The 11774-nt window shown below is 46.3% G+C and overlaps 2 protein-coding genes across 2 annotated transcripts; one reads left to right on the top strand and one right to left on the bottom strand.

The window, feature by feature from the left end:
* Positions 1-1260: 1260 nt before the first annotated feature.
* On the bottom strand, positions 1261-5123 carry mstnb (myostatin b). The gene is made up of 3 exons (XM_076747316.1): positions 4642-5123; positions 3880-4250; positions 1261-3038 (listed from the first exon to the last, which is right to left on the bottom strand). Exons 1-3 carry the CDS (start codon positions 5018-5020, stop codon positions 2658-2660), a joined length of 1131 nt encoding a protein of 376 aa, XP_076603431.1. The 5' UTR covers positions 5021-5123; the 3' UTR covers positions 1261-2657.
* Positions 5124-6788: 1665 nt separating this feature from the next.
* On the top strand, positions 6789-11774 carry akap19 (A-kinase anchoring protein 19). Its single transcript, XM_076746929.1, has 2 exons — positions 6789-7231; positions 8039-11774. The coding sequence occupies exon 2, from the start codon at positions 8377-8379 to the stop codon at positions 8650-8652; it is 276 nt and encodes a 91-aa protein (XP_076603044.1). The 5' UTR covers positions 6789-7231; positions 8039-8376; the 3' UTR covers positions 8653-11774.

The raw sequence follows: 11774 nt of genomic DNA, 5'->3' as shown, positions 1-11774 counted from the left end.
AACCCACACTGGGGATTTATGTACATACATAACATTTAAATGTCACAAAGTTGTGTAAAATGGAAACTTTAGTACAGGAAAGCTATGAAAACATGTTTAACTGACATTTATATATGAGACCTGGGAGCAATGGTATTTTCATACTCTTCATTTGCTAATTTTTAAGAAATGCGTCATGAGTAATAATGTGAAAGTAAACGGCTGGAAACTATTGGAGAGTATTAGACTCATAAAAAGTTCATGCCCATGTCAAACTGCAGATGGAAACAGCACGACTGTAGGAGCACGCATGAGGATGGAGATTACAGATTATGAATTGGTCCTGTGCTGTTAATTCTTTCATGTTTATTCTCATATTGAATTTGGTACTTTTCCTGAAGAGAGCTCTCCGGTTTCCACATCTTTTCAGACATTTTTTCTCTCGTCACCAGCAAACAGAGAAGGGTAGAATCTGAAAACCTTCCCCGGGGAACTGAAGTTCTGTGGATCCACTCTGCTCTCTGTGGCCGATCGTCGTGGCAGCTTTCCAGCTCTCAGCAGGAAAGGAAGTGGCTCTCGGGGGCAGTGCTCAATTCGCCCTCTACTGGGCGGAAGTCAAGCCTCAATGAGGCCGTCAGTCGAATAGGTCATGCTGTCAGAGCGCACCAAAGTTCACATCCTCTCATTAGACTGCAATACTTTCAACATCCCTTCAATGGAAAAAAGCGAAGTCAGGGAAGCTGGCCTGAGTTACGATGGCGATAAAACGGGCTTATGGTGATGTGATTGTGCAGGTGAAGTCAGGTAGACAGAGCGTGTGTGTTGTCATTACTTTTCTGCACATTGCCCGTGTAGCTTATCAGTTTGCACCACGTGTTGAGGACGAAGCCGCTCAGCTGCTGAAGGCTGAAGTGGGGATGTGAGCTTCAGGTTCAGGTTGTGTTGTGATGCATCAACTTTGGATCTGATGTGAGTCTGCAGAACGACACTAGACTATCTCTGGAAACGAAGGCATGTCGAGCCTTCTTTTGATTAACTGCAGTCAGATTGTTTTATGGTTGCAGGGATCTCTTTGAAATGTGTTGCAAGAGTTCATTTCATATTGTCAGTGCATGAAGGTATTCTGTCCTCCACGTATTCCAGGAATTTACATGAGCCCTGTGGCTAAAAGCACCTCCAGTGCTAAAATATACCTTTAAAGCTCAAATTTATAGGAAATGAGCAAACCTGGTAGAACCAATTGAACGTAACACAGAAAGAAACTACTCAAAGAAACAGAACTCAACAAACAAGCTAGAAACTTTATTTGTTAAAACAAGTATATAGAGTTGCTGTATTACATCTTGCTAGATTGTGGTTTTGTACATTTACCAACAGTGGTTTAGAAAGGCAACTCCTAATGGAAACAATGGCATATGTATACAATACAAATTAGCAAACATATCAAAATCAGTTTTTACAACTTTTGTAGCAACCAATTCTTTCTATTGGTGTGCCATAGTGCAAACTGTGTTGTTTGTAAGACAGAGTTTAAGCATGATCTCAACATTCACACATCTCGACAATCCATTTTCTCTGTCTTAAACACATTTTTCATTTGTAGGCTGCATTCATTGTGCCTTCAGTTCAAGTCCTTCTGTCCAGTAATGTGAATTTACAATCAGAATAATTCAAGTGTATCGGGCAGGTCAGGCTGTTTTGTTGGATAGTGGAGATTATGACTGAGCAAGAACGCTCCTCGGTCGGGTATGTAAGTATGGCAGAGTAAATGAAGACCTGTCAAGACCTAAAGTGGTACGTCACCCTGGTGGAACGTTTTTGGAGCGATCGACCGGCACGCCAAAACCCGCACCCAAGTTCTCGTCAATCAAAAAATGAGAACTTAAAAGTTTGATTGAACACAGGAGGATGTGTCCAATTTTCCCAATTAATTAATGTTGGCTGAGTTTTAGGAATGGCAGTAATAAATGGGGTGACTAATGGTTTGCAGCCAGTTTTCACCTTTTCATTGACTCCTATGAACCAATGTGTACTAAAACACGTTCTACCAGTGTGAAATATCACTCTTAAGCCTCCAGCTGTGTTTTTCCAAGCCCTTTCAAAAAGTCCATGAGGATTCCTGGTTTCACTCTTAAAACATAACTTGAAAAATGATTATCACAAACATGTAGCGTAGCAAAAAGTGTAATAGCTTGTATGTTGGCTACGAGTGGAGTGGCGTAGATGGCGTACGAGTATAATCTGTCGGCACGTTTGTATAAATGGACAGAGCACAGAACACCGAGACAAAGGGAAAGAGAAGCTTTTGGATAACTTTGATAATTTCTGTCTACATTCACTCCCAAGGTCCAGCGTGTGTGTGTGTATGTGTATGTGTATGTATGTGTGTGTGTGTGTGTGTGTGTGTGTGTGTTCCTGCATCCATCTGACTTCAAGCCTCTATGGCTAAGATTTCACTGGAGGAAAGAGAAGTAAGAGCTATGCCGGTTGTGAAAGCGCTGCCCTGCGGGAAGGTCGGGCTGTCTGTGGCCTCTACTCTGGTTCTATTGCACCGTGTTGCTGCAGGAAAAGCACTGGAACTGGTGGATCGTTTGTGTCAAAAAGTCTCAAACTGGAGGCCGGACTGAGCCGCGGCCCCTCCGTCCACCCCTCCCTCTGGCCAGGGTCTCCTTCCCGACTCAAGAGCATCCACAACGATCCACCACCATGGAAGGGATCTTGCCATAGATGATCTGCTCTTTTCGGTTAAAGTAGAGCATGTTGATGGGCGACATCTTGGTGGGGGTACAGCAGGGGCCCGCGGTCCCTCTTGGGTTGGCCTTGTTCACCAGGTGGGTGTGCGGATACTTCTGCAAGTGCATGTACTCACACTCCCCGGAGCAATAGTTGGCCTTGTAGCGCTTTGGGGCAATAATCCAGTCCCAGCCAAAGTCTTCGAAGTCCACCGTGAGGGGGTAGCGGCAGCACCGGGACTCTGGAGAGTTCTCGTCACAGTCCAGGCCTGAGTCCCTCCTGGCACGCTTGGGGCCCTCTGAGATCTTCACCTCCATGAATGGTTGCTGCAATGACAGAATGTGTGTGAATGCTTTGGAAATAGCCGGTTTGCAGGCGGACGGCAGCGTTCGACTTACATCTTTTCAGTCCGCTTCGCTCGACCTTTGGCAGCTGGTTTCCAAACATGGCACGATAATATTATGAAACTTTGAGTTTTAAAGAAATTAAATCATCTGACGGTTGGTTAGCCACAGCCGTCTAGCTATTCTAATTGCTCCAGAGCCTGGTGCCAGTATTTGAGCCGTACGATAAGTGTTTGTCATTGATAGTAGCAGTGTGAGTGTGTGTGTGTGTGTGTGTGTGTGTGTGTGTGTGTGTGCAGGCAATTACTCTGATTTGCACAGTCACACAGAATACTTTAAGGAATGTGGGGCAGGTGAACTTTTATGTAATCAAGCAATAAGATTTGAGGTTATTGTGGACTGGGCATTTGTCCAAATGCAGGTGTGCGCCTACATGGAGTCTGTGTTGATTAACTGCTTCAAAAGTCTTAAATCTTGATTCCCTCCTCCAGCAGTGAAATGCAGGAATGTTTAACCACCTGCGGACTCTGCAAAGCCTCTCTGCACACTAAAAGCTAAAGTTAAGTCCTCAGGACAGCACAACAGAGGATCCGAAATGCCTTTTTGGAGCTAACAAAAAGCTGGATTTTTGGAAATAATTCTAGTTTTTGCAGGATGGTTGAAATTATTGTTATCTACTCATTGATTAGGACACAAGTCCCTAATTCAGCTGCTGCACACATGCCACCAACTCTATTCACTCCTACGCGCTTACTGATGAAAAAAAGTGCTAAAAACTTGATCAAAGGGCTTCATCTGAATGTAACATAAAGGTTGAGCTCACCAGTCCTTCCTCTCCGGGCTCTGCGGAGGTCACGGCCAAGTCATTTCCCCTCGAATCGAAGGCGTTAATCTCGATGCCCCAGTTGGTCTCCGGCTGCCGCAGCCACACACTCAACACTTGTTTGACGTCTATACTTTGCCAAGAGCTGACCCCGGCGTTCACGTCGATCTTCAGCGAGCGGATGCGTATGTGCCTGCTCCCGTCTGTGACCGGCATCAGGCGGGATATTTGCAGGAAGACGGTGGTGGCCTCGTCCGACTGGCGCAGATGCACCCAGAGCTGCGCCCGGACTATCCGATTGGCTTGAAACTTTTGAGTGAAGGAGAAAAAGCAGCACTTCGGCTCCCCATCCACTTGGACGATGGACTCGGCTGGAGAGAGAGAGAGAGAGAGAGAGAAAAGGTTCTCTGTGTCCTTTCTATCACCATGTGCGACTGAAATTTGAAGACAGAAATGAACTGGTGCAAATAAAAAAATCACTGACCCGACATTTTGCCTCTGGAAGTGCGCTAATAAAGTTTTCAAACCGTACAATCTGTGTGCGTAATGCCCTCTGCCAACATGCACCGACCAATACATGCATTTAAAAGCCGGTAATGTTGGAATATCCACATTTCCAGTATGAAAACCTGGTAAAGCTACGCGTTGCCAAAATAAAGCTTACAGATAGCGCCCCCCGTGCGCTCTGCCCCGTGCGTAAAAGCCTATTTTTGAGCCGCGTCCTTCTCACCAAACAAACAATAAAGCGAAATAAAAACTTACGTTCAGTGGCCATCATCATTATTGTCTCCGTGATGGCATGCTCATCGTCGTCCTCCATAACCACATCCCTGTTGTCATCTCCCAGCACGTCGTACTGGTCGAGGAGCTGCTGCAGCGGCGGCGCTTTGGGCAGGAGCTGCTTCACGATGTCTCGGCTGATATTAGGAGCTTCTTTCATTCGCAGCTTGCTCAGAATCTGAGATTTTATGGCGTTTAATCGCATGGTTTTAATTTGCTGCCGGACCTCGCAGGTGGCGCACTGCTCCGTGTCTTCAGGGCTGGAGGCGGAGGGCTGCTGGTGCGTCTCTTGGTCACTCAAAACTACTGGACCCAAAGCAATCAGCAAGCTAAGATACAGCACAATCTGAGACAGATGCATTGTCTCAAACGCGTGAAGTTTGGTTTAAAAGAGATCCCTTGGTGTGTGCTGGACCTGATGCGCGACTGGACTGGGTTTGGATTAATGTCCCACACTGATAGGCATCATACTTTATTAGCGCGCACCTTTTTATACTCCAACTTTAGCCTCTTTTGTGTCGTCAAAAACTATGATTGGCTGGACAGGCAACAATGAATTTTAACCGACTGACATGAAAACTTTTTTTCGTTGTCAAACCATAAAGGGATGGAGACTGTGAGCATGTGCTGAACGTGTCCACAGATGGATAAATTCACTTTTCTTACACTGATTGCGCAATGAGCGCAGGGGCGCAGACCGGAGTGTTTGTGTTACATGTTACCCTCTGATGAACCTCAGGTTATATGACTCAGATTAAAGTAACACAGCATATTAATTGCACACTATGAAAGAAAAAGAATGCACTTTAAAATAACACATTTGAAAAAAACTGTTAAACTGCGGACACAAGTCCATCAGACAGGGATAGTCTCTGGTGGCGCGGACATGGTCTCAGCTGTGTGCGTGTGGTTGTGGAAATAGATTTCATCCGTGAGACAAAAAAATAAGAGTAGTTTAATTCAACCCAAGTCAAGTCCGTCTCCAGGTGCCGTTTATTTAGGTCAAAGCTCTATTTTCTTTAGCTTCTAATATAAAATCAAAACTCGAAATGCATCCTTTCTCGGACAGGAATTTCAAAAAATCAGAAACGTTAAAGAAAGTCTTTAGTCCAGGACTTGTTGAAATCCGTGTTGGTGAAACCTGGTTGTAGCTCATGAGAAGATGGTGCCATCGTGTGGCAAGTTGACATCAGAGAGGTCTTCATCTGCAGAGACTTGGCGACCTGACTGACTCTGAAGTGAGCAGAAAAATGACGAAGACACTTTCCAGTCAGCTGGAGGAGAAATGTTAGACCAGATTAGATTTATGATCCTGGATCAGTGTCAACTCACCTCTCATGTCTGCATGAACAAAGACTCCGCGTACAAACATCGATAATGTAATCATTGTATTATATAAACTATTTATTATTTCTTAATTATAAGACGATTTCATTTTGTCATTCTAATATCTAATTACTAATAAAAATAATCTAATTTCAAAGTCCCGCGTGAGACCCTGAGGAAAAGAAAACACTTAACAAGGAGACAGACGTATTTTTTTAATTGCATAGTCGTGATTGGCTGCCATTTTGTTCCATCAATCATGAGACAGTGCGACTGTAATTTCCGATCATTCAGAGCGGAAACACCTTGCTGCAGCGTGCAGGTGGAGCAGTAACGTTTTGTTGTTCTTCTGTGTGCGTAAACAACAAAAAGTGAGAAATGTTCTTTCTCTTATTAATCAAGTTATAGAGGAGGTTTGAACTGCTGCTGCGCATGTCTGGGGTTCCTGCAGCCTTTAGGTTAAATACCATATTCTTGCACAAATACATTTATTACCGACATTAAATACTGCTTACTCATCAGATACACATGCATCAGTAATAATAATACAGGCTAGTGTATGATTAAAGGGTGACAGAGGCTGCTAAATGAGTACTTTTACTTTGAATACTTTTAACTGCATCTTGCTAATAGTTTATCATTTGAATGCACACTTTTCCTTTTACAGGAGTCTGTAAGAAAGAATCTAAATCATGTTTTCACCACTGATGGAAACACACTTGCTCATGTTTTAGATGCGGTGTTTGAGTGTCACCAGCAGATGGCGCTGTTGCACCAGGCGGCGGCGGCGCAGAACCGCCGTCAGTGCGTCCTGAGCGCCGCTGCAGCTCGGTCATTGCCGTGGAGCGTCGTCGCGCTGGAGTCAGTGCGGACCTGTGATTTGCTCTCTGCGGAGCTGCTTCACTCGGCGGTGACCGACGCGAAGGCAGCAGGGAGACCGTGAGCTCCAGCGCAGCGTGAGATTTCCGATTCTCTCGCTTCAGAAATCTGCTGCGGAGCGCTTCATCCTGCAGTAACCACAAGCAGCGAGCAGCGGCGGCAACTTGAGAGATAATTTTGTTTCTTTGCACGTCTCAAGTTCAAATCGCTCGGATGCTGTTTGAGGAGCTGAGGAGCGGGCAGTGGAGCCGGTGCGACAGCAGATGATGTCCGGACGCTCATTCACTTCAACGACCTTGGCTTATATTCTGTGTCGCCGGATTGTTTTTGGGTGGAATGGAGACGCTTCTTCCACACTCTATTAAAAGTATGTACTGCAGGATCACAGCACACGCTCAGTTTATTCTCATGATGTTTCCAATGAGGCTCAGAGCAGGTTTGCACACAAAGCTCAGCACTGCTGTGGTCTTCAAATAAGTCAGTTATCAGCTTTAATCCAAATCCCATGTGTGTGTCTGACGGCTAGTGGATGCTCTCACAGCTTGGTGCACATTAACATTAAGACACGTTTACAGTCATTTAAGCTCATTAACATAACATCAGATCTGAGGGGATTTCGTGACGGTCCACGCTCCTGTGTTGAACCTCCAAATGTTGTTTTCACTCACAGGGAGACTCCCCACTCTGCATGCATCATTCATGGCCTGCGCGTTGTGCAGACTCCAGCATGCAGCTTTCTGAATGAAGCACATGTTTGCTGTGCGCCAAGGCCTGCAGTCCTAGAAAAGGAGCTGTCACTGTGAATCAGGCTGCGAGGCTCGGTTAGTGGAACAGATGGGAGACACGGGCTTACAACAAAACAGCATCAGCGCACTCAAGCTAGAGGCAGACGTCCCCGTGTCATGCAATACAAAATAGGACGAGGGATTGAGTCATAAAACACTGTGGGGTGGAGGAGGGGGAGGTGAGGGAGTAACACGCTCGCTGCACAGAGGAGCTGAGTGTGTTTAGAACGACCCTGCAGAGGTGAGGCCTTGACCTCCAGCCAGCCACTGGAGCCCGGGTCACAATCCTTTCCTGGTTCCCGCCATCTGGTATTTGTAGGCTGCCTCTGATGGGAAATAAATCACTGAAATCCTCCCTTTGTCTCTTTCCTCACTCTTTCTCTCTGCAGTTGAGGAGGGGATGAGTTCTCGTCAGCGAGGAGGCACAGCTGACCACTTCAGCGCCGCCAGGCCCACACAGGGATGGGCCTCCTAGCCGGTTGCCCCCCATTGCCCTCTAAATCACCACCCTCTGCCGCTTAACACTGATCGTCACGCATGTTGGCACCCAGACATGGATGAGAGCGGATGACAGCAGCACAAAGGCGACCGCCGCGGAGAGAAGTCGAGGGGAGCTGCTTCTGTGATGTGCTGACCGCTCACCTCCACAACCGAGATGAAAACATCGATGTCAGAAATCTAACCAAAGACTCTCACCTCCCTAAATCAATGCTACATCCTCCAGAGCATGGGGTGCGTTAAATCCAAGAAGAGCGACTCCGCAGCCCAGAATGCCAACTCCACAGAGAAGGTGGAGGGCAAAGCCAAGGGATGGAGGGGCGAGAAAGCCTACTTGGTCCAATCAGAGATGGGTTCGCCGGAGAGCTCCCCTCAGGTCAATCCGGTGCTGCTGGAGTACGCTCAGAGGCTCTCCGAGGAGATCGTGGTCCGGGCCGTGGAGCAGTGGGTGGAGGTAGACCGCCGCTACAGCGACATCCCCTACATTGAATGTGACGTGCCGTGACATGGAAAGGGGGGTCGCAGCGGGAAGGCCGGACCAAACTAAGACTGACCTGGACCCTGGAGGTTCTACGTGTGATCAAACAGGGCCACCAGTCTCAAACACCTTCATTCAGAGCAAATCCCTCAAGCATCTACCTGCTGCAAGCGGGAATATGAATGAGCTGTCGGTAATTCAGTTTTGACCTACTTTTGGATTGGATTATACTCGGCTTGAGTCTAAAAAACCCTCCTCCAAAGCGCCCAAAGCGCTCTGATCCCAACCACGTTTCTGTGATTATTCGTATCAGAGCTGGAGCCTCGCTGAAGCAGAATGCCTTCAGTCAGATATCATCTTTCTCAGACCTTATTTGTCCCCTCTCCCAGGAGCTGTTGGCTCTCTGCGGCTGGACTTAAAACGCAATGCAAGAAATCCTATCAGATATTGCCTGGAATCGTAACGTTCCTGCCAGTGAAAGCCTATCCCGTCCATCGATGCTGTCCCAGGGCCAGGATTCTCTCCTCTTACGGAGGAACTTATTAATAGATCCCTTCGTTTGGTGAGGGCTCACACTTGAAAATCCTCGCTGGTATCATCAGGTCAGAAACACACCCAGCTGTCCGGCTCCTTCTGGTCTGACAAAAGCCTCCTCGGGCTGAAGCTTTCTCTTAATGGCCTCCCCGGAGACCCTGTGGCTGAGCTGCAACAAGCAGAGTCTTCCTCAGATCTGCTTATCTCACTGCCATTAGGCGGCCTGGACCGCAGGCCTCCATCCAGCAGGCCGGGTCCAGGAAGTTATGTGTACAGATGATGTGTTTCCTGCACTCCAGGATTCAGTTTGGGAACTGTGACATTAGGACCCAGATGACGGGGGACCTGCTGGTCTCTCAGCCACACAGAAACCAGGGCATGGGAGAGGATTGACACACTTTTCCAAAAGGATTTATCTTGTCAACAGAACTGTTGTTAAAAAACAAAACACTTGGTTTGAGTTAAAATGTTGTAGGACTAGTTTTTGTCATCGTAAACGCCTAACTGAGGAATACTGCCATCTGCCCTGCAGAGGACAACAGCACAATGCAAACCCAGAAACCCACGACATTTCAGTCCAGCATACGTACAGCTTCTTAAAATAGTGTGGTGCTGCTCCGTAACACAGGCACTGACACGTACCAGGAGACAGAGTAGACATATTTGGAATAAAGGTTCACAACCGCCAAAGTCCTTAATGAGGTTTAGGTGAACTGTTTTATATACTGTATGATTCATATCAGAGGGGACACGGTGCAGGTCTGGTCTGTGTTCTGGACTGAAGAGGGGGGGGTGCAGCTGCAGGCCGGGGCCACAACAGTCAGATTTGTGCACAGGAACTCAAACTGATGTCATTGGGATTCACCCAAAATCCAAGTCACATCACATCACTGATGAGGACACTTTAACTGCCGCCGCTGTCTGCAGCTTTGAGTCGTTAAGTTAATTAAGCAGGAAGCAGAAGGAATACTTCAATATAAGCTGATAAGCCATATGAAACAGTGGCAGGGTATTCTCTCCACTTGCCTTCCCTCCCGGTCGTCTCTTAGAGCAGCGACAGCGCGTCAGTGTTGGCGTGAAGAGCAGCAGACCTCTGTTTACGAGCTGTAACGTTCAGGTGAGCCGGCTGAGGGCTGATCATGTGACGTTTCTCGAAAGCTCTAAAACCCCTCGCGTCTAAAAATCAACACCGCTAACATCCCCTGCAGTAATCTGTGCAGACAGATGAATCTCTCTGGGTTTTCCCCCCAAACATGTTGTGAACACCCTAAAGATTAGAGACAGCGTCGTTCTCCACATTCCTAATTCTTAATCTGACGAAGCTTGTTTTGTTTTCTGTCAACGCTGGGATTTAAAAAACTTGACCTGAAATTTCAGCAGAAAGAATCAGAGAACGTGTGAGAACAATTTTTGATCCTTTCATGCAATTAAAGGTGCAGTTCACGCTGGAGGATGCTTTTATTTTGCATGTTGGTTTTAATGATATTAAGAACTGACACCAAACCAGCTGATGGCAGTCTGTGTTTTTAGGCTGTGAGGCTGATGTCTGCACCGCAGAGGGTTAAAAATCCAACATGAACGCCTGTCTTCATTCACACAGCTGACGCGTTTAACTCTGAAACCAGTGCTTCCTTCTGGAAACTTGTTTTTAAAGGTCACCCTTTTTAAATTATTTAATAGCAGCAGGTGTTTAAACAGAGACGGGAGACTCATCCAGCCGCTTTTTATCCAGGAGTTCCTCATAAAAAGAAGGCTGTAGATCCCCCGAGGTGCAAATCTGAGCCCTTTGGTCCAGTTTACATTATGGCTGCAACTAATAATCACTTTCATGATCAATTAAACTGTTGGTTATTTTCTTGCTTGATCATTTTGTTCAATAAAAGGTCAGAAAATAGAGAAAATGCCTGTTAAAGTTTCTCACAGAGCAGTGATCTATTTTGGTAACTTAAAAAAAAAGATTCATCTTAACTTCATATTCAATAAAGAAAAGCATCAAATCCTGATTTTCTGCTTGAAAAAGTGACTAAAATGACAAATTTACCTTCTAATCTTTCTTTTCGATGAATTAATTGTTGCAGCTGTTGTTTCAATGAGCGTTTAAAGGTTTTCTGGCAGCTGCAGCGTAGTGACAGTTGATCCTGCGAGACTTCAATTCTCCATGCAACAAATCAGCGGGTCAAACAAGTGAACGACCTCAGTTTAAGCTGTAGAAGAAACATCTAACTTGGCCCTCGATTCAAAGCTCTGCCACGAGCCTGAAACCAAGCCAGCCGATGCGGTGACGCTCCACCTATGACAGGTAAAGGGTCAGGGCGTCTCACTGCTGCAGGTGCAGGTGATCGATGCCTCTGAAGAGCCGGTCAGTCAGCGGTGGAGTTGACTCTAAAGTGGGAGACGAGCAGCTGGATGAACAGTTTCCAGGATGTGTCTGCTGCCAAATTAGTGAAAAATAGCCTCTGTGAAGCAGCCGAGTCAGACGACACGCCAGCCTGTGAATATTTCATCAGAAAAGAACTTCAAATGTGTAACTTTTTAAATATTCATATAGAACAATACTGTACATAAAGTATGTGTAAAAACTGATGATGCCAATAAATCAGATCTATGCCTTCTAT

This window comes from Chaetodon auriga, chromosome 13 (assembly GCF_051107435.1).
Source record: "Chaetodon auriga isolate fChaAug3 chromosome 13, fChaAug3.hap1, whole genome shotgun sequence".
NCBI lineage: Eukaryota > Metazoa > Chordata > Actinopteri > Chaetodontiformes > Chaetodontidae > Chaetodon > Chaetodon auriga.
Note: the sequence above shows the minus strand (reverse complement) of the source record. Positions and strands in the feature narration are given on the sequence as shown.

Bases quoted from the DNA above. Each gene is read 5' to 3' on its own strand.
- mstnb (XM_076747316.1), bottom strand. From the start codon at position 5,020: ATGCATCTGTCTCAGATTGTGCTGTATCTTAGCTTGCTGATTGCTTTG. The intron at 4,251-4,641 runs GTAAGTTTTTAT...CTCTCTCTCCAG, and splicing joins AATGATGATGGCCACTGAAC to CCGAGTCCATCGTCCAAGTG. The intron at 3,039-3,879 runs GTGAGCTCAACC...CTGTCATTGCAG, and splicing joins AGCCCGGAGAGGAAGGACTG to CAACCATTCATGGAGGTGAA.
- akap19 (XM_076746929.1), top strand. From the start codon at position 8,377: ATGGGGTGCGTTAAATCCAAGAAGAGCGACTCCGCAGCCCAGAATGCC.